The sequence below is a fragment of the Physeter macrocephalus genome, chromosome 9, assembly GCF_002837175.3.
Source record: "Physeter macrocephalus isolate SW-GA chromosome 9, ASM283717v5, whole genome shotgun sequence".
NCBI classification, from domain to species: Eukaryota; Metazoa; Chordata; class Mammalia; order Artiodactyla; family Physeteridae; genus Physeter; species Physeter macrocephalus.
This window is the reverse complement of record NC_041222.1, coordinates 92,512,932-92,537,907: the sequence shown is the minus strand read 5'-3', so window position 1 is coordinate 92,537,907 and position 24,976 is coordinate 92,512,932. Positions and strand designations below refer to the sequence as shown.

Sequence of the window (24,976 nt, the reverse complement as noted above, 5' to 3'; positions counted from 1 at the left end):
GTGGCATTTGGGCTTCCCAGGCTCAGAAACACGGGGGCCGGGCAGATCAGGGTCCTCCTAATTCTGGTGGCTGGAAGAGCAAAGAGGAGAGAGTCATTCTCTGGTGATTCCACCCAGGGGATGCCCTTTGGTGATGGCAGTGGGAGGAAGGGAGATGCAAGCATGTGTGTTCTTTGGGGGATGAGTGTGTACTCAGAGGAGGGTGCTGGAGTGAGTGAAAGTGTGTGTCCCTATGGGAGAGGGATGTTCTAGGGGAGAGGGTCTGTGGGTGGTCTGTGGATTTTATCAGCACGCTCCCTCAAAGTGTCTCTGCACCGTAGGTGCTACTGCTGTAAAGAAATTGCCATCCGCTTTAATAATAACGAAACCCAGGCTCTCCACAGGAAAAGGGGGAAATCTCCTGGGCTCCACTGTCCTCTCCTGGGGCCCCCTTCCCTTGGGGCTGTCTCAGGGATGACCACTGCCACTTCCCGAGTGTGAAGGGGTGGGGGCAGCCCTGCTCCCCTTTAACACTCAGGCTCCAGTGGAGATGCCTCTCCACTTTCTCAAACCTCACGCACAGCCGGGATCAGCTGTTAATGACACTTAAATAAAGGGAGGTAGGCACGGAGGGTAGCCGGAGCCCAGGTTATCTGTTCTTCCGAGGCCTGCCACGCTCTCTGTGGCTACCCACCCCCGTCCGCCTCGTACTCTGGTCTTGGGCTGCCCGCGTGGTGGGCACCATTTGGCATCTGCTTCCCTGGGCACAGGCCTGACTCCTTGTTGCCCAGATCCCAGAGGGCCAGGCTGCTGGAGGGGACCTGTCCCTTCCCCCCGTAGTTGATGCTGGGAATGCCATTCCCTAGGGAGACCGGGCTTGCCCAGAAGGATGTGGCCTTCCCAGGCAGGTGACACTGATGGAGTGCTTGTGTGTTAGGTACCCGTCACTATGAGGAGTTGTCACGCTCAGCCTCAAGTGCTCTTTACAACCCTGCTATTATTTCTCTATGCTCAGATAAGAGCACTGAGGGCCAGAGATTTTAAGTGACTTGTCCAAGACTGTACAGCTTATGGGATGGAACCTGAAGCAGGGCTGGCTCCAGAGGCTGTGTTTTCACAGTTATTCTGCAGTGTCTCCAGATGTGGCCCGTGGGCCCCCATCTCCATCAATTGCGGCCCTTATTAAAATGTGGATTCCCAGGTCCTCCCAAAGACCTATTGAGACAGCTTCCTGGGTCTGGGGCCTAGGAATCCAATTTCCCCCAGCTCCCTGGGTGATTCTCTTCGCTGTGAAAGTTGAGAACTGACACCTGTAGGCACCCTGGCGCCAGGTCCGCTGCTGGGGCCCATGCCTGGAGTCGGCTTGGTACGGGGGCCTGCAGAGGAGGTCCTGGATGTGCGGCCTGACAAACAAATCCACCTTTTAGGTTCACCTGTGAGTAGGAGTTTATTTGCTGGCGTCTTCTCCTTCTCCGTGTTCTCGAGAATTCTTCTGATGGTGGAAGGAGTGTACCTGGGCCGGAGAGTGGCCCAGATTCATCTGCCATTTGCTCGTGTGGAGCATCCAAAAACTTTTGCTTTAATATCCAGCTGGCGTTTTTTACTATTAAAATGACCCCTGTCTGTTTATCCTTTGGAAAACAAAGTATTTGCCGTGAATCCACACAGTCGTTGGAAGTGGGATGCCGGTGCAGAGAGATCATCGTGGTGAGAATGGAATGCACGGGTGGGCCTGAGCCTTGAAGACGGGGTTCGGCCCAGCGTGGAGGCTGGCGCTTGTGGCCAGACAAGGATGGGCAGCGCCCCTGCGCGGGTCTGGCTGACTCCCGTCACAGCGAGTCTGCTGCCAAATGCAGCACCCCGCACGGCCTCTCCCTCTCCCACGCTGGGGCATGCCTGGCCCTGGGGGACGCAGGCTCGGAGTCTGGGAGCCAGAGGAAATGAGGCCCAGGCCCCACAGCTGTCCTTGCCAGCGGGGAGAGCACAGTGGGAGTCGCTCCCCCAGGGCGTCATGGCTGCAGGTGCAGGTCCTGGGGACTGTGCTGGAGCGGCCCCAGTGCTCTCTCCCAGGACCTACCCAGAGAAGGCCCCCGGCATGGGCAGGGGAGGCCCTGCCTCTCTCCCGTGCAGAGACTGAGACCCTGGAGAGCAGAAGCCTGGTCCTGGAGGAGTGGCTGCTCAGGCCAGACACAGAGCATCTCAGCCTGCATCTGAACCAAGCTGGGGTTGGGGGTGGCAAGGTCAAGTGCCGGCTATAAGGGGAAGGGGATTGATGAGTGCAAGTGGGTTAAATAGCCTCCCTCCCCAAATTCCAGAAGGTCCATCTGGAACCCCAGAATGTGGCCTTATTTGAATAGGGTCTTGGCAGATGTAATTAGTTAAGATGAGGCCATGCTGGATTAGAGTGGGCCCTAAGTGCGATGACTGGTGTCCTCATAAGGAGAGAGCAGACATAGATGTATAGGGAGGCAGACAGAGGCAGAGAGACTGGAGTGATGCAGCTTCGGGCCAAAAAACGCTGAGGATTTCCTGGAGCCACCAAGCAGCGGGAAGAGGCGAGGAAGGCTCCTTTCCTGCTGCCTTCAGAGTGAGCACGCCCCTGCTGACACCTTCATCTCAGGCTTCTAGCTTCCAGAACTGAGAGAGAATTAATTTCTCTTATTTTAAGCCCCTCGATTTGTGGTGACTTGCCGTGGGAGCCATGGGACGCGAACACACCGGGGCAGGGTCTCCCACACTTCTCCAGGGGCGTCCCTAGCTAGAGAAAGACTGTGACCCCCAAGGCTGGTGGGCCCTGGCGAAGTTCATGACCGTTGATTTCCCATGAGAGGCGGGTAGGAGGGACCTCAAATGGGCAGGTGCTGCTTGGAAAGGTGGGAAAGTGCTAAGGGGAGGGGGCTTTCTGAGGAAGGGGAGAGGGTGTAAGATGGTGTGTTCCAGGGCACTTGGTTGGGAGAGGATGGGCTGGGTCTGTTCTGGGGTGAGTGAAGGGTTCTATGGTTTCCTAGGCAGAGAGAGGAGCTGGGGAAAGACCACAATTTTGAGGGCAGAGATCAAGAAAAGCAGATGTGGGACTTCCCTGGTGGCGCAGTGGTTAAGAATCCGCCTGCCAATGCAGGGGACATGGGTTCGAGCCCTGGTCCGGGAAGATCCCACATGCCGTGGAGCGACTAAGCCCGTGCGCCACGACTACTGAACCTGTGCTCTAGAGCCCGCGAGCCACAACTGCTGAGCCCAGGTGCTGCAACTACTGAGCCCGCGTGCCTAGAGCCCGTGCTCCACAACAAGAGAAGCCACCACAATGAGAAGCCCGCGCACTGCAACGAAGAGTAGCCCCCGCTCGCCGCAACCAGAGAAAGCCCACATGCAGCAACGAGGACCCAGTGCAGCCAGAAATAAAAATTAAAAAAAAAAAAAAAAAAAGTAAAGCAGGTGTGCTGTAGGCCTGTAAGTGGCGAGCCTTCCTCGTGGCAACAAAGCCCAGTGACTCTTGAGGGGGAAAGAAAAAAAGGCAGAGCGCGTTTAAGGTCAGGCAGCCCTGGCTCTGCCCTGGTGGCTGTGGCCGCACCTTGGGGCCTCTCTCTTGGATTCTGCTGCCACCATCGTACCCAACCCTAGAGGGCGATGTCCCTCCCACATGGGAGCAGCGGCCCAGGCCCCTCTGCAGCTCTGAGAGGACTGGCAGCCTTGGGCTTGCACCCCAGACAGGCCAGGGTTCAAGTCCCAGCCGCAGCACTTCCCAGGCATGCCACAGTCATTTCTCCAAGCCTCGGTTTCCTTCTCTGTCTGGTGGGGGATTTTGTGAGGATTAAACACATTAATGCTTTTAGAGGTGCTTAGCAGACACACAGAAAATGCTCAAAATTGTTAGCTATTATTACTTATTATTAGTTTGGTAAGTCTCAGTAATTGCAAAGACAGGGCTGAAATGGAAATAATTAGAGCAAACATAAACTGCATAAAAATACAGGAAACATAAACTGCATAAAAAAACCCAGGTTTCCATGGTGCAGATTTCAGGTCCCAAGTGTCTGGGCTGGCTCAGCATCCTTGTGGCTCCCCCGGGCTGGGCATCCGGATTCCGTGAAGGTTTCCACCTGGCCGCCTGCCTTGGAGCCTCTCGGCCTCTTGAGTGTGTCGTTGCTGGTGGCAGCAGCCTGTTTCCTCGTGGTGGGAGCGAGGCTGCAGGTCTTGATCTTTGTCAGGAGCTGGATTGGAGCGCCCAGCTCTGAGGTCTCAGTTTTGGGAGAAACTCAGAAACCTCCTTTGGGATGAACTAACTGATATTAATCGTTGACTCCCCAACTTCTCCGAGCTGGCTGGCTCTGCTCTGAATGTGGAAGCTTGGGTGGCATCCTGTGTTCTCGCATGGCTGTTGCTTCCTTTCGGAGCAGGAGGGATCAAAAGTGATGGGTTTTGAGAAGGTCAGCTGTATGAGGGTGAGTGGGAGAAAGTCCTAGCCTGGAAGGCTGGTGTCCAGAGATTGTGCCTGGGCTGTGGCTCCTTTGCAGCGGGCCATTGTAGCCTGGTCAACACATTGAGTGTGTCCCACAGAGACTTCCACCAGGAATGACACTCCGTGTGATGCCATTATGTGTGCTACTTGGATTTGAGCCTAGAGGGTGGGTCAGGGGCATCCTCTGCCAGCTTCTGAATGTCCACCAGAGCATAGTTATTTTTTATTTCATTTCTGTTCAGTTCTATGCACATGGGCTTACCATTGTCTTGGGGTCCTGGATACCTTAATTAAAATGTCAGTCATCACCCGTTACAGATCCTTTCCCTGCAGATCACCAGCCACCTGATCTCTAGTTGCCATTCCCAGTTTGCCTCCTGGTTTGGAAGGGTTCTGCTTAAGGCCTTCCAACAGCCTGTCTATCTACCTACTATTTGCAGATCTACTACTGCAGAGGAGTGCAGCTGGGTATTCAAGGGATGGCCTTCCTATCAGCTATACAACTGGTCTACTTTCCTCTTGCCACATTCGTTTCCGTATATTAAAACCCACTGTACCCCATTCCAGTGCAATGGTAGTTTCTACTCTTTCCTTTGAACACCAACATCGCCACCAGCAATACCCAGATGAAATTCACATCGCCCGTAAGGACATCCAGTACACGTCTAGTGGGCCAAGGGGCAACAAGAAGGACAACCGCAAAATGCCAGGCCCCCATGGAAGGCCATCTATGGGGGGACACTGTCAGGCTCTCTTGCTGGGACACATTACCTTCCTGTGCCAGAAGCTGGAGGACTGCTCCCTGGGGCCTGGGCTCAGACATCATCAGCTTGATTGACTGATGTCTTCAGGCTCTGTGCCTCTTGGGGTGTCCTCTGGTGGCTTTCTTTGAGCAGACCCTGATGGCACATGGCCCCTGTTGTGTCCTGGTGGGTCTGGGCTGTGGTTTTCAGCTTTCTCCCCACTGTGCCCATCAGCATCCATTTCTCCTGCCCTGTTTGACTCCCTGTCCTGGGGCTGTACCTGTCGAGTCACCTCTGCCGTCTGCCAGCTGCCGTGGAGATCCACCTTGGCTGACACACTGAGATGTTGCCTCCTACCTTGACCCCAGATGCCTACCGCAGGAGCAGGATGCAGGAACTGGAGTGTGTTTTACAGGAAGTGCTGGATGTCCAATGGTGTTATGGCCAACCCACTTTCCAGCCGACTGGGAAGAGGACAGAGTGAGCAGTTGGGGGGAACCTACCTTTACTTCAGAATTCTCCTGGGGGTTTAAGCCTTTCCAAGTGGGCCTGGGGAGCCCTGCCCCTTATATTCACTGGAGAGAATGAGGGCTTGGTGGTGAACCCTGTCTTAGCCTATTTGAGCTGCTATAACAGAAATACCATGTACCAGGGGGTATAACAACAAAAGCGGAAGGGGCAAGCTCTCTGGATCTCTTTTATAAGGGCACTAATCCTATTCACGAGGGCTCTTCCATCATGACCTAATCACCTCCCAAAGGCCCCACCTCCTAAAACCATCATATTGGGGATTACGTTTCAATATATAAATTTTGTGGGGACCAAACATTCATTCTGCAGCAGGCCCCTCAGGGGAATCCTTTTGCCCACGGCTGCCCAGGTGTCCTGGAAAGGCTTCTGTTCTTTGCATCCAGAACAAATGCTACTCTTGTTTCTGCTTCAAGAACCTACTCGTTCATCCTTTCCCATTGCTGGGTCCACTTCCCTCTCTGTTGCACTGTTGCCATGATGGCCTTTCCTCTCTTCCTGGGTCTGCTCCTCCCTGTGTCTCGATTTCCACCTTCAGGCTTTTCTTCCCTTTGTGCCTTGTATTCCTGTGTCCTGGCTCCTATCTCTTGAACCTCAGCAGAGCCCTTTAGGGTATGTGTGAGAGATTCAGTAGAAGCAGTGAGGAGCTGCTTATTCTGAGATAAATGCATTCAAACACTTGATGAGCACTTAAGATTCTTCTCACTCCTTGCCTGGTGTTATGTTTTCACGTAGAAGTCACCATCTTTCTTCTGCCTCATGGAACAGTCTACCTTCACACTTTGTCTTCTTGGATGAAGCCAAACTCCAGTTCAAATCTCAGAAGCTCCAAGTTTCTGATGTTTCATTGAGTTATAGTAGAAGTTTTCAGAGAGCTGGTGACAAATCCATTGGGACCTTGTGACCCCTTGCTCTCCCTGAGTGGTTTGCCGTGTCCCCTCTGATTTCCATCCAGCCCACTCCTCATGGGAGGCACTGGACCCATTGCAGCACCGCAGCTCCCTGTAATCAGTGTTGGTGCAAGTACCACCCACACGGGAGGGGCATGGCTCCCAGCCCTCTGATGTCAACTGGAGTTGTCCCCTGTTGTGGAATTGGAGGGTAGAAGCAGGAAGGAGCTGCCCAAGCATCAGGGCTTAGGGGAAGGGCCTGTGATTGGGAGGAATGAGGACTTTCTGCCCGGAGGTGTGCGTGGCCTTGCGTGTGCTGCGTCCGTCAGGGTGGCAGGGCCTTCACATGGGCGTGCCTGTGGGGACGCGTGTGAGTGAGCATCCTGCTTGCAGGTGAGACAGAGGGCCCGGATTGAGTTCTTTCCTCTCTGGATGCTGCGTTCTGTGTGCTTGACCTTAGGCTGACAGGTTGGAGTCCCTCAGTTTATAGATTTTATTTTTAAAGCCTTTTTCGTAAAACACTAACCTCAGCGAAGGAGAAGGAAGAAAACGAAAAAAAGCTGAGTTCAGCAGCTGTAGTTTGCTGTATTTTTCATCTTGCATCAGCAAGTTGGGACCACAAATAATCTGGTCTTACATGCTTCAGTGACGCTGCCGCTGAAGACTCGGCTCTCCTCCTAAGGCAGTATATTCCTTGCAGCCAGCGTCACTCCCCTTCCCCAACCTGCTGGCTCCGGTGGGTGGTGGCAGGTGGGCGGCCAGGGGCAGGGGTCCGAGTGGAAGGCAGAGCACAGAGGGGAGCACCGGCCAGCAAGGGAGTGGGTCATTAATTTCTGAATGGTTTCTGGAATCAGCGAAACATTTCCTTTTAACCAGCTTCCCCAGCCTCATATCCTTTGTTAGGTTGAAGAAAAATGTCATTCATAATGGATATTGCCTTGATAAATAGCTCCCAGGAAGCACAGCGTTCTCATTAGTCTATATAATGAGAAAGACTCCTAGTGGTGGCATAGCTGCCCAGATATTTGCCTGAATGGAAAAATATTTGTCTATGCAGTGGGCTCTAGAAGGCCTGGAAGAAGGACGCCGGGGTGGGGGCCAGGCTGAGGCCCCAAGGTCCCCTGCAGCCTCTGTGGCCCCGAGGGAGTGTGTGTTCTCCCAGTCCTCTGTGAGAGCAGACCCGGACTCCCGGTCCCTCCTGCGTCCTGCTGGGGCCAGGCTGCGGTAGGCTTCTCTCCCTCTCTGCCACACCGGCCTCCTGTCCCTGCTCTGGCCCCCTGCACTTATTCTCTTTTCATCATTCCTAGGGAGAAAAAGAATAAACATGTACAGAGTGAATTCTATCTTTTGGAAGTACTTTTGCATATGTGATTTCACTGTTTACTTTTGCATATGTGGTTTCATTTCCACACTCTTCTGTGTAGGTGTCAGAGCCATTTAGGCACTAAGAGTTCCCGTGATGTTTCCAGGGTTCACGGCTTATAAGCAGCGGGTGTTTTGATCCAAATACTCCACCCTGACACTGATTCCTTTTGCCCTTCTGCTTGTTTGAGAATGGACAGTTTACCCAGCCTTTCTCCACAGGGACCCATTGGATTTTCCTCTGTGGGTCCCCAAGGCACTTGTTCATGTTAAGTGTGGTGCTTAAGGATGTGTGTTAATTCTTGCAGGCCACTGGGGCCTTCTTTAGCAAATGGCTGGTATCAGAGATAGCAAAGATACTTTTCCAAGTTCCTAACAACCACCAGGCAGTGTCTGAGGAGGGGAGGGAGACAGACCCACAAAAGGGCATTTTGGGGGGCTGACCTATCTATCTTAGTGCCAAAGTTAATGTGACCCTGATGCATTTTGCCCTGCTGCCACCTGGAAATCTGCTTGTAATTTTGTTTTTCAAGGGGAGGTGTTTGGAGAGTTCTTGATTCGTTTCCTGCTTAGCGGAAAATCTTCTGTGCCTCCAGATATAGTCCCCATCCATCCATCCATCCACTCATCCATCCATCCATCCATCCGTCCACCCATCCACCCATCCATCCATCCATCCATCCACTCATCCATCCATCCATCCATCCATCCATCCATCCATCCATCCATCCATCCATCCACTCATCCATCCATCCACTCATCCATCCATCCGTCCATCCATCCACTCATCCATCCATCCATCCATCCGTCCACCCATCCACCCATCCATCCACTCATCCATCCATCCACTCATCCATCCATCCACTCATCCATCCATCCACTCATCCATCCATCCACTCATCCATCCATCCACTCATCCATCCATCCATCCATCCATCCATCCATCCATCCATCCATCCATCCATCCATTCTTTCTTCCCTCCCTCCCTTCCCCCTTCCATCCAAAAGGCTCTCTTTTCAGTGTCAGGCACTACTCTGGGCACTGAGGATTCAAACATGAATAAAATCATTTCTGTTCTGAAAGAATCGGTACTTTAATGGGAGAAACAGATACAAAAAATATAGGGCTTCCCTGGTGGCGCTGTGGTTGAGAGTCTGCCTGCCGATGCAGGGGACACGGGTTCGTGCCCCGGTCCGGGAAGATCCCACATGCCGCGGAGCGGCTGGGCCCGTGAGCCATGGCCGCTGAGCCTGCGCGTCCGGAGCCTGTGCTCCGCAACGGGAGAGGCCACAACAGTGAGAGGCCCGCGTATCAAAAACAAAAACAAAAACAAAAAACAAAAAAATATAAATTATGATATGATTGGTGGGGAAAACAATAACTGGTGTTTGTGAAACACGTTCCGAGTTGGGGCAAGGTATCATTCTCAGAAAGTTTTCTGGGAGAGCTTACACCTCCTGAACTGGGTTTGGAAGGGTGAACTGGAAGAGGAGATAAGGAGCGTGTGGTTGGGGGAAGGCAATCCTGGCAGGAGGAGTCTGTGGGGTAAGGCTCTATGGAGCATCACGGTTGGGGAACTCATGCCATTTGCTGTTGCTACGAGGGTTTGGGCGAGACAGAGGAGGAGGAGGAGAAATGAGATGGAGAGGTCATCACGGTCCCGATTACGGGTGAGGGTCAGGGTGGCACATGATGGGCTCTTGAAACCCAGGAAGTCCCCCTTTGGGGGCATTAGTGGGGCCATAGTCACCAGAGTCAGAATAAGTCCCTCAAAAAGCTGAGGCCAGCGTGCTGGGCACAGTTCTAGGTGCTGTACGGGAATCTCGGTGACACTTCCCAGAAATGACTAGACCTTTTCTCTGGATGAGGATTCTCACAGTGGGGTAACTTGCCCAAGCTTGTCCCCGCAAAGGTGGGGAGTGATCTGGGGCTTTGAGTGGGAGGTCTTCAGCTTCTGGAATGGGAAGAATAAAGGTTGAAAGTGCTTGAACTTAGCTCATGAGACTTCAAGTGTCAGAGTCTTAGGACTAATCCCTGGGGTTAGGAAGATCACGTGAGAGGCCGACCACGGGCCATGGGGATCTTGCCTGCTCCCTGGCCACCACAGGATCACCTGCTACCCCTGACTTAAAGGACTTAAAGGACGTGGACCTGGAGCTTTTTGCTCTGGAGCAGGAGGGAGGGTGGCAGTGGGGAGGGAGAGAGAGAAGAAACTAACCTCATACCTCCAGCAGGAACCATATCAGCATTTGGAGAAAGTTGAAAGAAATCTTTCAGCTGGCTGCCTACCTAGCTCAAGGCTAACCACACTCTTAACACAATAATAAGTCAATCCTCACTGAATAATTAAATAGAGAGCCTTCATAAGTATTGACTTAATGTGACAGCAAGTCTATAGTGACTCTGGGTTTGCTTATGTAAACACAATCTCTTGTTCAGCTTACTTAGCAGTTCAATGAAATAGAACAGTCCTTCAATTAAAATCAAATGATGCATACATTTAATTCTTTTCTCCTCTTACCAGGTAATAATAGGTTTGGAACATAGGTGAAGGGATTGGGGGGAAATTGGGGAAAAGGGCATCTGCCCATCTTCCTGTGTTTTCAGAGAACACGAAGGGCTATATCCAATGGTGGTGTCTAGAAGAAGGATGTGGCCTTGGCTCCCATCTCTGGGACCTGGGTGGGAGATCCATGTGGGCTCGGGTTGGCTTCTATCCCATCCAGACGCTCCCAATCCTCTCCTAAAGCAGGCTTCTGTTGGCCACTCTGGTTGGCGTGCCAGTCTTTTGATGGTGGCCTGGGTCTAATTGATTGCTTCTGGTCACCTGGCGTCCAGTGGCTCCAACCACAGCCATCTCCAGGTCATTTCCTCTGGATGCCCTCATGGCTCACCGGGAGGAGAGAGGAGATGCTGGGTGAGCTCCAGACTGGATGGAAAAGGGGGGGGCAAGGAGGAAAGTAGCACCTCACTGATTCCCGTGGATGACACCAGAAGAGAAATAAACCTTTCTCGTTTTTTTTTGCGGCTGCCACATGCTGGGAGAAGGGGAGGGAGCAGTGGGTTGAGAAAAGAGAGGGCTGGGTAAGGGTGGGAGCAGCAGGGTGGCGGGGAAGGCCCACTGGCTTTGGCGCTAAGATTTGAAGCTAAGTCTTGTGCCTTGCTGCTGTGATATTAAGTGAGTTAATTAACCTCTCTATGCCTCTGTTTCCTTACCTGTAAAACAGGGGTAATCATGCTAACTTCAGAGAATTGTTGTCAGGGTAAAGTGTGGTGGTGTTAGTGGAAGTTCTTTGTGTGACTCGGGGTAAATGCAGGAGACGCTTGGTAATAGATCACAGATCTTATACTCCTTTGGCCTGAAGGGAGAGCTCATGCCTTCTACACAGCGTCCCATGCTCAGCAGTGGTGAGCGGAGTCCCCTAATCTCGGTAACAGTGTCGCAGGTGTTGAGGGGGCAGCATCATCCATTTGCTCATTCAATCCTCGTCCCCACTGTACGAGGAGGTAAGTACTATTGTAACCTCCGTTTTGCAGATGAGGAAACCTGGAGAGGTTTAATGACCTTGTCCAGGCCACAGAGCTGAGCCAACTTTCAGACCCCACCAGGACGACAAGATGTCAGAAATTGGACCTCACGGGTGGGCCTCCTTCTGTGGAGGGGTGGGGTTCTCTCAGAGTTCAGGACCTCCTGGGGAAAGGGAGCAAACATTTCTCCTTGCAGTAGCCTGCCCTGAGCTCTTGGTCAGGTCCAGAAGGGTTCTGACCTGCGTTTGCCAGTGTGGCGTCAAGCTCTCTCACCTGCAAGCTCCTAGGACTCGGAGCTGCCCTGGAGTGAGGGGCCAGTGCTCTGAGATGGGTAGCTTTGCTCTCTCAGCCTCTTTCTTTTGGGATCTAGGGTCAGTCGCATTGGCTGATGCTTCTGGAACCAGTAACATTTTCTCTAACCAAAGGCTTCGAGAAATCATTGTTTATAAAAACGCAGGATTCCTGGGGCCTCGTTCCATTAAATGTAAAGAAATAATTACCGTCTTAAAGCAGCTTTATTAAAAGAGCACATAATAAACAGTGTATTCTATTAGCATCTTTTGAAATTCAATTCTGGATCGTGTCAGTTCACACACTCACCACGTTCCCCTGTTTGTAACCAGGGTGCATAAATTATATTGTCTCCTGCATTTTATCCCTTAACGTGATTTCATGTTTAAATTTTCCCATGTTGGTATCCTCTACGTCCTTGTCATTTTCAAGAGCTATGTGGCTTTCTGTGGCTTACCCATCTGAACCATTCCTCTCTAGGAAAGAATCCAAGGCCGGGTCTGTCTCCCTTCATGAATTGTACCGTCATCTGTTTCCCAAGTTACTCCCACTGAAGTGTTCCTGTGATCCTGCCTCTTTCACGTGGATTAGACAGACCCTTTGTGGGTTTGGTTTTTGGTGTGTGTCGCTTTCAGTGTGTGCCTTTTTTATTTGCTTTGAACTTGGACAAAGAAGATCAGATAAAATCAGAGAGCAAAGCTAAGCAGTAGTGAAGAATCTTTCTTTCTTTCTTTTCCTTTTTTCCCCGTGCTGTGTGGCTTGCAGGATCTTAGTTCCCTGATCAGGGATAGAACCTGGGCCCCCTGCATTGGAAGCGCGGAGTCCTAACCACTGGACTGCCGGGGAATTCCCAAGAATTTTTCTGTTTTAAGTGACAGAGACCCAACTACCTTAAGAAAAATTAAAAAGGAATCTGTTGGCTTCCAATAAAATATAGAAAGGGCAGGAGTGTGTTCCAGGACTCATACAAATAGGTCCCCCTCTGTCTCTCCTTGTCTCTAGTTTCTGTTTCTTTCTGCAAGTTAGCTGCATGCTTATCCTTACTGTGACCTCGAGGCTAGATCTATGGTCCCAATTGATCTGGGCTCACATCCATAGTGTCTTATAACCAGAAAGAAAAGAATGTTCTTCTTTGCTCCATTAGGAAAGTCTCTGGGCAGGGCTCTGCTTGGCCTGGCTTGTGTTACGTCCTTATCGCTAGACTAGTCAGTGTGGCCAGGAAGAGAGCTGTGTGGTGGGCCAAGGCTGGGTCACGTGTCCACCTGTGGCCCCGGATGGTGGAGTGCCACGGTTGACAGCCTGTAAGAACTACCTGGCCGGAGGAGGAAGTCCTTAACCCACCCCCTAAGGGGAGCTGCTGTTCTAGGCAGAAAGAATAAGTATCCATGTACACTTAAAGAATAAACAGGAGGGAAGGAAGCCAAGTGGATTCTTGATTTCATGAGACAAGTGGCGGTAGTCCTTGGGAACAGGCAGGAAAGGACGGGGGCTCAGGCTGTCCACGGTGAGCCCTGGAAGCGTCAGAAAACAGGCACATGGGGGAAATCCATTTTCCCCTTTCTCAGTGTCACGTAGCATTGAGCCTACTTAACCGTGCCCTGAAGCACTGGCGGGGACCTCGGAAAGCCATTCCAGAGGCTCTTGGGTCTATGAAAGCCATTTCCTCTGTGTTCCCCTAAATTGTCTTAGAAGACCATCATGAGTAATTTGCATTTCTTGGGAACCCTTCTTCTCCTCCATAAGCTATTCAAGTGCCCTGTTCATCAGCATGCAGCAGTGCTGGTGGCAGCCCCCTGGAAGCATTGTTAGCGGTGGCGGGTCATGGCAGCAGAGCCAGAGAAAGACCCTGTCCTCACTGGCAGGTGCCTGGCCCTGCTTTGCTGGCTGTAGGGTGTGTGACCGTGCGACCTACCTCTTGGAGCTGCCGTGTCCTCGCTGTGAAATATGTCTACTTTGTGGGATTGTTCAGAAAGTTAAATGCCATAACCACGACTGGCACATGGTGTATCCTCAGTGAATATTAGCTTCCTTTACTCCTCCTCCGATTCTAAACCGGTAGAAACCCATGGGTTTTTGTGGCAGCAGCATAACAGGTATAACCTGATAAATGGGAACTTGGCCAAGAGCTTCAGACCCTAAAGCCACGTACTGGCCAGCATTGGAACGCTTTGGGGTTCTGGGGAGCAAATTACCATAGTATTATTCTAGGCCAGACAGATTTGAGAAGAGTCTTTGCGCTTGGGAAGGTGTTTACAATCTGCACCAAGGGAGGGATTTGTTGATAACAGGTACCTGTACTTTCCTGACTAAGGCCAAAGAAAAGAAGCGAAAGGTGTGTACCCAAGTGTAACTGTGTTTGTATGGGGATAGGAATGTGTGTGTGTGTGTGTGTGTGTGCGTGTGTGTACAGACATGCACAGTCTTGTAACTGTGAACCTTCTTGGGCTACAGCCTGAAACATTACTTTCTTCCATGGGCTGGGCTATATCGTAGGTATATTTAAAGCTGAGACCAGGGAGTGGGGTCTGGAGGGTTCCCACAATCCCAGCTCTGAAGCCTGTGCAGATTTGCTTCATCCCTTAACTTTTGCCTGCATCAGAATCACCCAGAGGGCTGGTTAAAATGAAGATTGCTGGACCCTGCCCCTAGATTTAAGTTCTGTTATATCTGGGGTGGGATCTGGAATATTTGCAATTCTAAGAAGTTCCCAGTTTTACACTGATGCTGTGGGTCTGCGGACCCCACTTTAAGGACCGCTGAGCTATAGGAAGTCCACCATCTCCCATCCCCACACCCCCAGTTTTGGATGATTCTGCTTATGTGGGTTGACTTTGGCACGTCCAGCTTTGCCTCTTTTTTCCTTTCAGGAACACACCTGCCCATCAAATAGGGTTGCCAGATGTAATAAAAATACAGGCTATCCAGTTAAACTTGAATTCCAGACAAACATTGAAAAACTGTTTGGTATAAGTATATCCCAGATATTGCATGGGATGTACTTATACTAAAAAAAGTATTCATTGTTTATCTGAAATTCAAATTAAATGGACGTCCTGCATTTAATCTGGTGACTGTTTAATAAAACTGGGGGTCAGATGTCTCTCTCTGCCTCTCTTGCCGCTTTCCTGTGATTGAATAGGCTACAGCTGCTGATGAAACTAGCCCAAAGAGGGTTTGTGTGGTTTGGACAGATCCACCTGCTGTCCTGAGCTCATCTGGCCGTCTTTACTCTGTCTTGCTGAGATGGACTTGGCTCGTGTTCATTGTTGGTTCTCTTGCTGGCTCTCTGTTTTTCTCTTTGTCTGTCCGTCTGTCTCCATGCTTTCTTTTATGCCATCACTCCTATGGGGCCTCTTCAAGGCAGAAATCTGAGAAGCGATGAGGCTGGTCTAGGAAAAGGCTGTTCCTGGAAGTGAGAACAGAGTCCAAGAGACTGGGGACCTCATGGCATCAGCAGGGACGAGTGGCCTCTGGCCCGAGGTCCCCAGCTGGCTCACCGCGCATTATGAAAAGGATACCATTTGCCTTGGAGACTGTACCTACCAGGACTGGACTGATTCACTCGTGTTTGGAGTTGAGAGTGTCATGGGCTTGAAGGAAACTGGCCCCGCTGGTCTCGCATGCCGGTGGAGGGAGCCGGCTGCTATGGGCTTCGGTGTGACTTAAGAGACAGAGGGAACTAGAGCAATCGGAGGCCTCCTGGAGGCTTGGACATGGCGTCCTCCTAAACGGCCCCATTTGTCACTCTGGCTTGCCAAGGCCGCCTGGATGCTGAGGACAGAGAAATGGAACAACAGAAGGCCTGGCCGCTTCCCTTCCCTCACCCTTCCCCTTAGCTCCTCTCCCAGCCCTCCCTGTGCTCTGAAGAGAGCCACAGCGCTGCTGTAAAGGAAGTAGGCTGTGGCCTCAGAGGAGCGAGGTGGCCTTTCCCCATTGGTCACCCGGGGTCTGGCAAGGGGGCCTGTGCTGCTCTTCCTGTGTCCTCTGCGTGGCATGGAGAGTGACGTGGGGCAGGGAGGCCATTGTTCACCTCGGTCCAGCAGGGTGACTCTGGAGCCTGGTGGGGAGACAGAGGGAGCTGTCTCTCCCCGATAGGCCCACATTGCCTTGTGTGGGGTCCAGGCCCACCTCGGCGGGGTGAACAGGTATTTTTCTTCTACATCAGACACAGGAAAAGCTACTCTCTGTTTGTCTGTGGCAGGCACGGTGCTGGGGATGAGACATCTGGGTAGAGAAGAAAGATAAGGACAGTGTCTCCTCTCTGTGCCCCAGCTCTCCCACGTATCCCATGAGGGAGGTAGGCAGGCACAGCCCACCCCATTTGATAACTGGGGACACTGAGCACAGAGACACACCAGGCCTGCCCAAGGTCACACAGCAGGCGAGCAGTAGACTGAATGTGGTTGTGTGACAGCTGCTCCCTTCTCTCCCAGCAGCTGGATCTGCCCTCCCCTCCTCACTGAGGGGTCTCACTGGCCCACTGCACCTGGTGTTGGAACTCTTTCACTTTCCGTGTCCTGGCTTACTTCCTTTACCCACCCCTTCTCTCTGGATGACCTTGTCTCTCTCTGCGGGCATCCTACTCCCATTTTCACACGTTCCCTCCGTCTCCAGCCTGGGACCCAGTGATATTTGAAGAAGCCTCATGGATGGTGAGGACGGCAAGATCCTTGAGGTTCTTAATGTCAGTGATTGGAGAACCAGCCTTGCAGAAGGGAGGTGAGGCCCTGCGTGCAGGGTGGGGAGCGGAGCTTCCAGGAGGATGGAGCTGGGCTCTCAGGTCTGCTGCGGCAGGTGGCGCGCTCCTCCGGGATGGTGAGCCGGCATTGACCTCTGTGGAGCCCTGACCCCATCAGCTGGAATTACCTTCCTGACATTGCACTGACATGCGTGCCATTCCCATCCTTAGTCTGTCAGTCACATGGCAGGGCCTCAATACGTATTTGGAGAAAAGATGAATGGATATCTCCCACTTGCCCAAAGGGGTTTGGAGGATATGGATGAAGAAATCAGTCGAGTCTGCCACTTTGGGAATGTGTGTTCCAGTTGGAGAGAGCAAACAGGGCAATATCAGTAAGTCTGTATGCAATTAAGTATGAAATTGACTGGTCCGGACTATATGTGTAGCTGGAATACAGAGGTAGACGAAATCCTTGTGGCTGGAGGGGCAGAAGGGCTTCACGGGCAGGACTGACAGTGGACATTGGGGAGGTGGCAGGAGGGGCTTGGGCTCTCTGTGTGATCAAATGACATTAGAATGGACTCCTGTATTTTGGCTAAGAGATCCTATTAGAACGTCTCTTTGGTGGGGAGGAGATGGTAACTAGCAGCTCTGCTTGTAATCTCGCAGCCTCACACCCTGCAGGAGCTCGGATGTAGCTTCACGCTGACCCCTGAAGTCCTCCTCTCCGCACGGCCTGACCACAGCCCCTTGGCTCCTTCTGGAGGGAGACATTTGGCCAAAGCAAACAGTGAAATCTTTGAAGGTGCTGTATTCGTTTCCCTAGCTGCTGTAACAGAGGGCCACAACTGGGTGGCACTGATTTTTTCACAATTCTGGAGGCCAGAAGTCCAAAATCAAGGTGTTGGCAGGACTGTGCTCCCGGGGAAGGCTTGAAGGGAGAACCTGTTCCATGCCTTCCTCTTAGCTTCTGGTGTTGCCGGCAACCTTTGGCATTCCTGGACTTGTAGGCGCTTCACTCCAAATGCTGCCTTGATCTTCACATGCATTCTCACTCTGTGTCTGTGTCTCTTCTCTTCTTCTTATAAGACACTGGATTGGGGGCCCACCCTAATCCACAGTGACCTCATCTTGGTTACATCTGCAAAGAGCTTATTTCTGAGTAAGGTCACGTTCACGGGTACCAAAGATGAGGACCTAGCTCTTTGGGTGACACAATTCAACCCACGATAGCTGCTTAGAGATTTTGGTTTTTTGGCCTCCCAATCTCCTTTACGTATTAAGTCTGTGTCCCCTCCTGGCCCCCTGACAGGTCTCTGGAGGTCCGGGGTGTGGGCAGAGACCATCTCTCATTGACCTTCATTCATTTGCTAGTTCATTGAGCAGGACAGACTCCAGTCTGGCCATTCAAGACCAAGTGTCATTCTGCAGGGGCTGGGGGCTTGGTTGGAAATGCTGCTTTTCCCTGTTTGGGGGACTGGGTGGTGAGGAGATAGAGGGTATGATTTATGGGCAGGAGGGAGGGCGGAGACACTGCACCTTTCCTTCTCTTTTCCTATGGAGGACAAGATACTTTTATAGAGGAGCAGGATGTGGGTGGAAGACCTGCCAGAAGGGGTAGCCCTTATTGTTGGGGTTCTGGGCTGGAGTCTTGGCTCCGCTGCTCAGAAGCTCTGGGGTCTTGGGCAAGTTATTCAGCTTCTCTTAGGCTCAACTTCCTCCTCTGTGAAGGAGGATGGTGATAACAACTGCTTGGCAGATCTTGGCAAAGTTTTTGTGAGGATTACGTGATAAAAGGTGGATGTGAAAGGACCTCTTCTTAAGTCACGTTTTTATCGTGGTCAATTACACACAACATAAAATTGACCGTTTCCACCATATTTAAATGTACAGCTCAGTGGCGTTAAGTGCACTCCCATTGTTGTGCAGCCATTACCACCATCCGTCTCCAGAACTTTTTCATCTTCCCTGACTGTGAAAATACTTTTTATTCATTGGATAAATAAGGCAAATGAGTCCCCAAGAAGCAAGGACTCATCTGAGGGCTCGCAGCAAGATGGGGCGGAGCTGAAGTGAGACCTCGCCCCCAGCTCTCAGCTGGGAGCTCACCTTCCATCTCCAGCACCTCGCTGCCTCTGCGGGCTGCAGGGATCCAGGGACACTTAAGGTCTCTTTGGGGTCAAATCACTCTGGAGAGCTTCCTCCTTCTCCTAAACCCCCTCTCCTGGGACTGTGGGGCCTCCAGGCAAACCAGGTGGGACCCAAGGAGCCGTCTCTGTGTTGAGAGCATTCCTCTTAGGCTGTCCTGGTCTCTCTCAACTTCTTGTCTTTCTCTCTATCTGCTCCTTCCTGATACGGACAGAGTTCCCGTGGAGAAGCAGGGGAGCTGAATTCAGGGTGACCTTTGGGATGGCTTTGTGAGGTACCTCACGGTATGGACAGAGCTTGGGCAGGGAGGCAGATGGCCTGGGTTCTGGCCCTTCCTGTGGCTACTGTAGTGTTCTCACCGAGCCTGTATTGTCGAGGTCCTACTATGTGCCCATCACTGGGAAAACACCAGTGAACAAGACCTTGGTACTTGCTGCCTGCAGCTGCTGTGAGACACTCAGGAGATGATGGCGAGGACCTTGTGGCAAAGGGCACTCGCCTGTAGGAAGCCCCGGTGGGTGGGGAGGTGGGCGGTGGCCTGGGCTGATTGATGGTAACAGCCTGGGGCCAGGGTGCTAGGACAGGAAGAAGAAGGAACGGGAATTGCTGTGCAGGTTGGACTTGGGTGCCCCGGGCTCCCTGTGACCTCTGCATCCAGGTGCTGGGGGCTGGAGACAGACCGGGTCAGACAGCAGCTGCCTTTAGGCAGCTCATGGTCGAGTGGGGAGCACAGAGCTGTGTGCAGGTGGTTACAAAGCAGCTTTATCTGCACTGACAGAGAGGAACGGGTGATGACAGGTTACATCACCAGGGGAAGAAAAGGCTGATTCTGCCTTGCAGGATGGGGAAGCTGGTGGAGGGACGGCAGGGGAGGCTTTGCTCTGATTTGATGCAGAAGAGATGGGTCAGGAATGCCCAGGGGATGTCTCGTCCTAGGGGGACTCTTTCTTTAACCTCCCTGGGGGCTGTCCCCTTTGACCCCCAGACGGATTCTATGAAGTGGCTGGGCAGGGATTATTGTACTCATTCTGTGAGTGGCTATGGTGCTGTGTTGGAGGACTTGGGAAAGGTCACCAGGAGTGGGTTGAGCAGGAAGCAGAGCCTGGCCTTCCTGCCTGGGTCCCAGGCGTTCTCAGCAAACCCACCCGGGTTCCCTCTGTGTTCCTCCGACGGAGAGACCCATTCAGAGCAGGCCTTGCCTAAACTGGGTGCCTGGGTCTCCAGGAAGTCCTGTCCTCAAGGAGCTCCTAGCCTAAAGCTCTCCAAGCTTCTTTCCCTCCATCTTCCTCCTCTCCGTCTTCCCGGCTTCTTCCCACCCTGGGAGGCTGTGGAGGAGCCGCTCTGCCGCCGGGGAAGTGGGAGGGCCGCCAGACTAACTTGCTGTCCGATGGATCTTCTCTTGACCCCAGGTCCCGGCTGGCGGACTTCCACGCCAACTGTCGTGCCTCCTACCGGACGCTCACCGGCTGCCCCACCGACAATTACCAGGCGTGTCTGGGCTCCTACGCCGGCATGATCGGTAAGCCGCCCCCACCCGGGCTCTCGGTGGCTCCCGGCTGCCCCAGGCTCAGTTAGGGACCGAGGCCCAGCTCAGGGCCGGTGGCTGGACAGCCTGAGCTGGCCCCTCTCTGCTGGGATGGGAGCCGGAGCTTTGTCATGGGGGAGGAGGCCCCAGGGGTCTTAGGAGCTTCCAAAATAAGAAGAAACGGTAACATTCATTGTGCAACATTCCAGATGCTGTGCTAAGCAGTTTACGTGGGCTGTCTTATTTAAATCTCACAGCAGCCCTTACTAGGCAGGGGGTGGGGCTCCATTTTACAGATGGGAAAACTGAGGCTTGGGGAAGCTAAGTAACTTGTGCAGGTTCACCCTGCTGGTCAACGTTGGCGCTGGGATCCAAACCCAAGAGAGAGCCTTAGCCTCCCTGACCGGAGGACGCATGCTCTGCTTGCTGGCAAAAGAGAAAGCGAGGGCCCGTGCTCTCGGGTGCGGTGGGTGGTGGGGGGCTCCTGGGTATCCCCTCTGCCGCCCTGGTCTGTCCTTTATGCCATGCCCCCCTGCTGACCCCCGTGGTTTGGAAGATGAGCTGGGATATATGTGTGTTGAGGGGCTGGTGGATGGGAGGGAGGGGGGTGCCCGAAGCCTCTTCTCTGATGGGCCTGGGGTCTGGGGGCCCGAGGGGAAGCCTTACTGTTCCTCTCTCCTTTGCCTCCCTTTCTCCCTGCCTAGGGTTCGATATAACACCCAACTACGTGGACTCCAGCCCCACTGGCATCGTGGTGTCCCCCTGGTGCAGTTGTCGTGGGAGCGGAAACATGGAGGAGGAGTGTGAGAAGTTCCTGAGGGACTTCACCGAGAACCCGTGCCTCCGTGAGTCCTGCCACATCCTCCCCAGCCAGCAGCCACCCCCCACCCCTCCTATCCCAGGGGGCCCTGGAGCTCTGCCTGGCCATTCCCTCCTTCCCCGCGCGGTGGCCACTGATGCCTGCGGGGCTTCTCCAGCAGGGGGGTTGCCTGCGGAGACCATGGCTTTTGTGCTCTTGGAGATTCACCCCGGAGCTGTCCAGAGGCCACTGGAGGCCTTCCACCTATGTTAAGTCAAGGCCGAAGGTTTCTGGTCTGTTATCCTGACAGTCTCAGCCAGGTTCCTTCAGGCACAGCCCTGTGGTGAGGTCTTAGCATCTGTCACTTTTCCCTTTAAGGATCGATTTCCCCTTGGAATTGGAGTTTCATCAAACTCCTAATCTGAAGGCTAGAGAGAAGGAAAGGTCAGCCACCAGCTCTGACTGCCTGCCTGGTCTTTCTAGTCTGACACCCTCGCTATCCACACCCACCTGGAGATCTCCTCCCCCTTTCCTGCCCTCTTTTCTTCCTTCCGTCCATCTGTCCATCCTGCCTTTCTGACAGCACTGGGGGGTTAGAGATGGAAGTCACAGTGCTTGTCACTGAGCAGCTCACCCTCTGAAGGAGGCGCGCCGTCAGGGGGTCACAGCCATCACAGTACGGCGGGGGAGGAACCGTGCTAGGGTGGAGGTCTGCAGAGGGGTCTGCAGAAGCCCAGGGTGGGGCTGCCCAAGTCAGCCTGGAGGAGGGGCACCCTGAAGGCATCTCAGAAGCAGACCCACTTGGGGATCACTGGCCACCGGTCAGCTGAAGGGGCAGGGAGGGCCTGCTAGTCCGCTCTGGGCAGAGGTGGGTTTCAGGAACTGCAGACCACTTAGCCTTGCCACACTGCATAAGGATGCCCGGGGTCCCCTGGGCAGGTGGAGAGAGTCCTCCTGGGGAGGGCCCTTGCGGATCTGAAGGCGTTTGGATCTTAGGGTCCTGCAGGTGGCGGAGGTGGTGTGAAGCTCGCTGAAGGGGTGTCGGCAGGTGGTGCCATGGTCAGATCTGATTTCGGAAGGCTCACTCTCTGGTTCTGGTGTGGAGGGGGTGGGGCTAGGGATGTGGTTCTCACAGGTGACCCAACAAAGAGTCCGCTAGAGGTTGTCGTAGGCGCTCTCGGGAGAGGACAGCACCCACTGATCCAGAGCAGCGGTGGGGGGTGGAGTGGGGAGGTGGGCTTGGGTGATGGCAAGCGGGTGGTTAGGGAAGTGTCCTGAGTAACCCAGGTTTCTGACTTGGGAGACTTGGGTGGAGAAAGATGTCACCGTCAGGACTGGAAACGCAGCGGGAGGCAATGTTGCAGTGGAGGGAGTGGTGCCTAGTTCAGGTGGTGACAGGATGAACTTGAAGTGCACCTGGGACTTGGAGGTGGAGCTTCATGTAGGCTCTTGGCTTGGGGACGCAGTTTTGTCCAAGAGGTCCCATTAGTTGGTCCTGAGTGGATTAGTGAAACTGACTGAATGGGGGGGTGGATGAGGCCACCTGGGGAGGGGGACTGCGTCGGGGGGCCATGTGAGCGTGGCGGTCTGCAATACTGAATGCCGCAGAGAAGGTGGGCTTGCGCCCTGGGCACTGCCTGCCCCTCGCCTCCCGGCTCCCCACACCCCACTTCTCCTCCTGTTTTCCTCTTCATTCCGCATCCAGTACATTTCCTTTATCCCGGTTTCTCTTTTTCAACTTCCTTCCTGCTCTTTTCTTCTCTCGATATGAGACCTTGGTAGCTATCGGAAAGGGAGCCTCAGCCAAGTTAGTCTGGACGAGTTCCACCCCGCCCCCAGCTCTGGGCTATCACGGGGAAGGTCAAGTTTGGGATGGCAAGGGCCGGAGTGATGGAGGGGCCCCTGATTTCTCTGTGTCTCCCTGCTCTCTTTCCCCACAGGGAACGCCATCCAGGCCTTTGGCAATGGCACAGATGTGAACCTGTCCCCTAAAAACCCCTCATTCCAGGCCACGCAGGCCCCTCGGGTAGAGAAAACACCTTCTTTGCCAGATGACCTCAGTGATAGCACCAGCCTGGGCACCAGCGTCATCGCTACCTGCACATCTGTCCAGGTGAGGGGATGCAGCTCTGCTGCTGGGGAAATGGAGCCGGGGCAGTCTGAGGGCTTAGAGAAGCACCTGATGCCAGAGGCAAGGTGGGAAATTACAGCCTGGGGACCAGGGACGGGGCACGCAGGTTCCTCCCTTTGGATCAGGACCCAAGAGGCAGGAAGAGCTGACGGGGGCTAATTTTCCATGATTAATTCACTAAGTATCACCTTGCAAGTATCAGACACCTGTTCTGTCACAGGATTGTACTAGATACCACGGGGGGCCGGAGAAATGGAATGGTTACCATTTACTAACCATCTACTAATGACTGGGTACTGCGCTAGTAGACTCTACCTATTTCATTGATTCTCACACAATGAGCTGTTGGGATTCTTGTTTTAGACGCAGGAAACTAGCCCAGGGGTGTTGGGCGACACATCCAAGGTCACACAGCTGGTTAGTGGTGGAATAAGATTTCAAACCTACATCTGATTCCAAAACCTGTGATTTTCATTTGTTTGTCCATCCGTCCATCCATGCATCCATCCATCCATCCAACGTGTGTTATGCATGCATTGTGTTCGACGTCTTATGTGAGGTGCTGGGGAGACACTGGTGAATGAGGCTGATGCAGTCCTATGTTTTGTGGTCCTTGTGGTCTCGTCGAGGGTCAGACAGTTCAACAAGCACCAGACGTGGGCTGTGGTCAGTGCCACAAGAGGGGACCACATGGGTGGCATTGTGGAGACACAGGGCTCCCCACTCAGCCTTTCTCTCTGCTGAGCTATCCTCATGCTGTCACACCATTTGCTACAGTAGATTCTTTGCTTAGGATGTTGGTTCTAATGAGAACGCGCCCCCCCCCACACACTCATACACACTCATATATACTCATATACACACTCATACTCTAGAACAAAGAGTTTAAAAGAAGACCTTGTGCAGAATATCAGGGAAAACAGAGGAGGGGGGAAACAGTGAGGCTGTGGTGGTGGGGATAAGGGGATATTTCAGGCAGGAATTGGGACTGGAATTGCCAAGGAGGGGTGGGGTCTGGAGTTCAGCCAGTGGGGGCACAACGTGCTCATAGGTTTGGGGGCTGGGGGAACAGGCCCGGCTGCGTGTGGCAATGAAGATGCCAGTCTGAGTGGGGTGGGCTCGTGGGATCACCAGTGGGCACTCACCACGAAGTTTCCGTCTTGCAAGATGAGTAAGTCCTGGAGAACTGGTTACAGTGAGGTGACTGTAGTTGACAGTGTTGTACTGTGTACTTGAAATTTGTATAGACCTTAAGTGTTCTCAGTGCAAAAAAAAAAAAGCAAAAACAGAAGATGCTAGAAGTGTGAAGTGATGGATGTGTTGATTGACTCGTGGTGAGTATTTTACAATATTTATGTATATTGGATTGTGCACCTTAAAAATAGACAATATTTTTTTTTTTCGGCCGTGCCGCTCGGCTTGAGGGATCTTAATTCCCCAACCAGGGATCGAACCAGGCAACTGCAGTGGAAGCGCAGAGTCCTAACCACTGGACAGCCAGGGAATTCGCAAATAGATACAATTTTTGATGGTCAATATAACCTCAATACGGCCGGAGGTGAAGAGCAGTGGGCTTTCAGAGTGCTGGCATGAGACCTGAGCAGGGATGGGGCCTGGCAGAGGTGTCCAGGTCGCCCCGGGCACCCCTTGCTGGTGCCCGTCCTGGTTGGGAAGCCCACTCCCCCTTCCCGGTGGGCACCCTGTGCCGTAACAGCTGACCTCCAAGTGCCTTCAGGTCAGGCCCAGCGTGGGCCCCTCCATGCCCCGCTCCCCTCCATTAGGCCGCCCCTCCTGATTTGGGCTGAGGTGCCCGTGTCACCCCTGGGTGGCTCCTAATTACACTGAACATGCTTCAGCGGCTGCTGGCGGGGCTCGGGGGCCGCTCCACAGACGGTTGCCAGCTCAATTTCATGC

The 24,976-nt window shown here is 53.1% G+C and overlaps 1 protein-coding gene across 3 annotated transcripts in view; it reads left to right on the top strand.

Moving 5' to 3' along the window:
• Positions 1 to 24,976, top strand: part of GFRA2 (GDNF family receptor alpha 2) — a 300,510-nt gene that overhangs the window by 61,760 nt on the left and 213,774 nt on the right. For all 3 annotated transcript variants that reach the window (XM_028494317.1, XM_028494316.1, XM_024130863.2), the window contains exons 5-7: positions 20,017 to 20,126; positions 20,837 to 20,977; positions 22,872 to 23,044. In XM_028494317.1, coding sequence (XP_028350118.1) covers positions 20,017 to 20,126; positions 20,837 to 20,977; positions 22,872 to 23,044 — 424 coding nt within the window. The remainder of the gene's footprint in view (positions 1 to 20,016; positions 20,127 to 20,836; positions 20,978 to 22,871; positions 23,045 to 24,976) is intronic.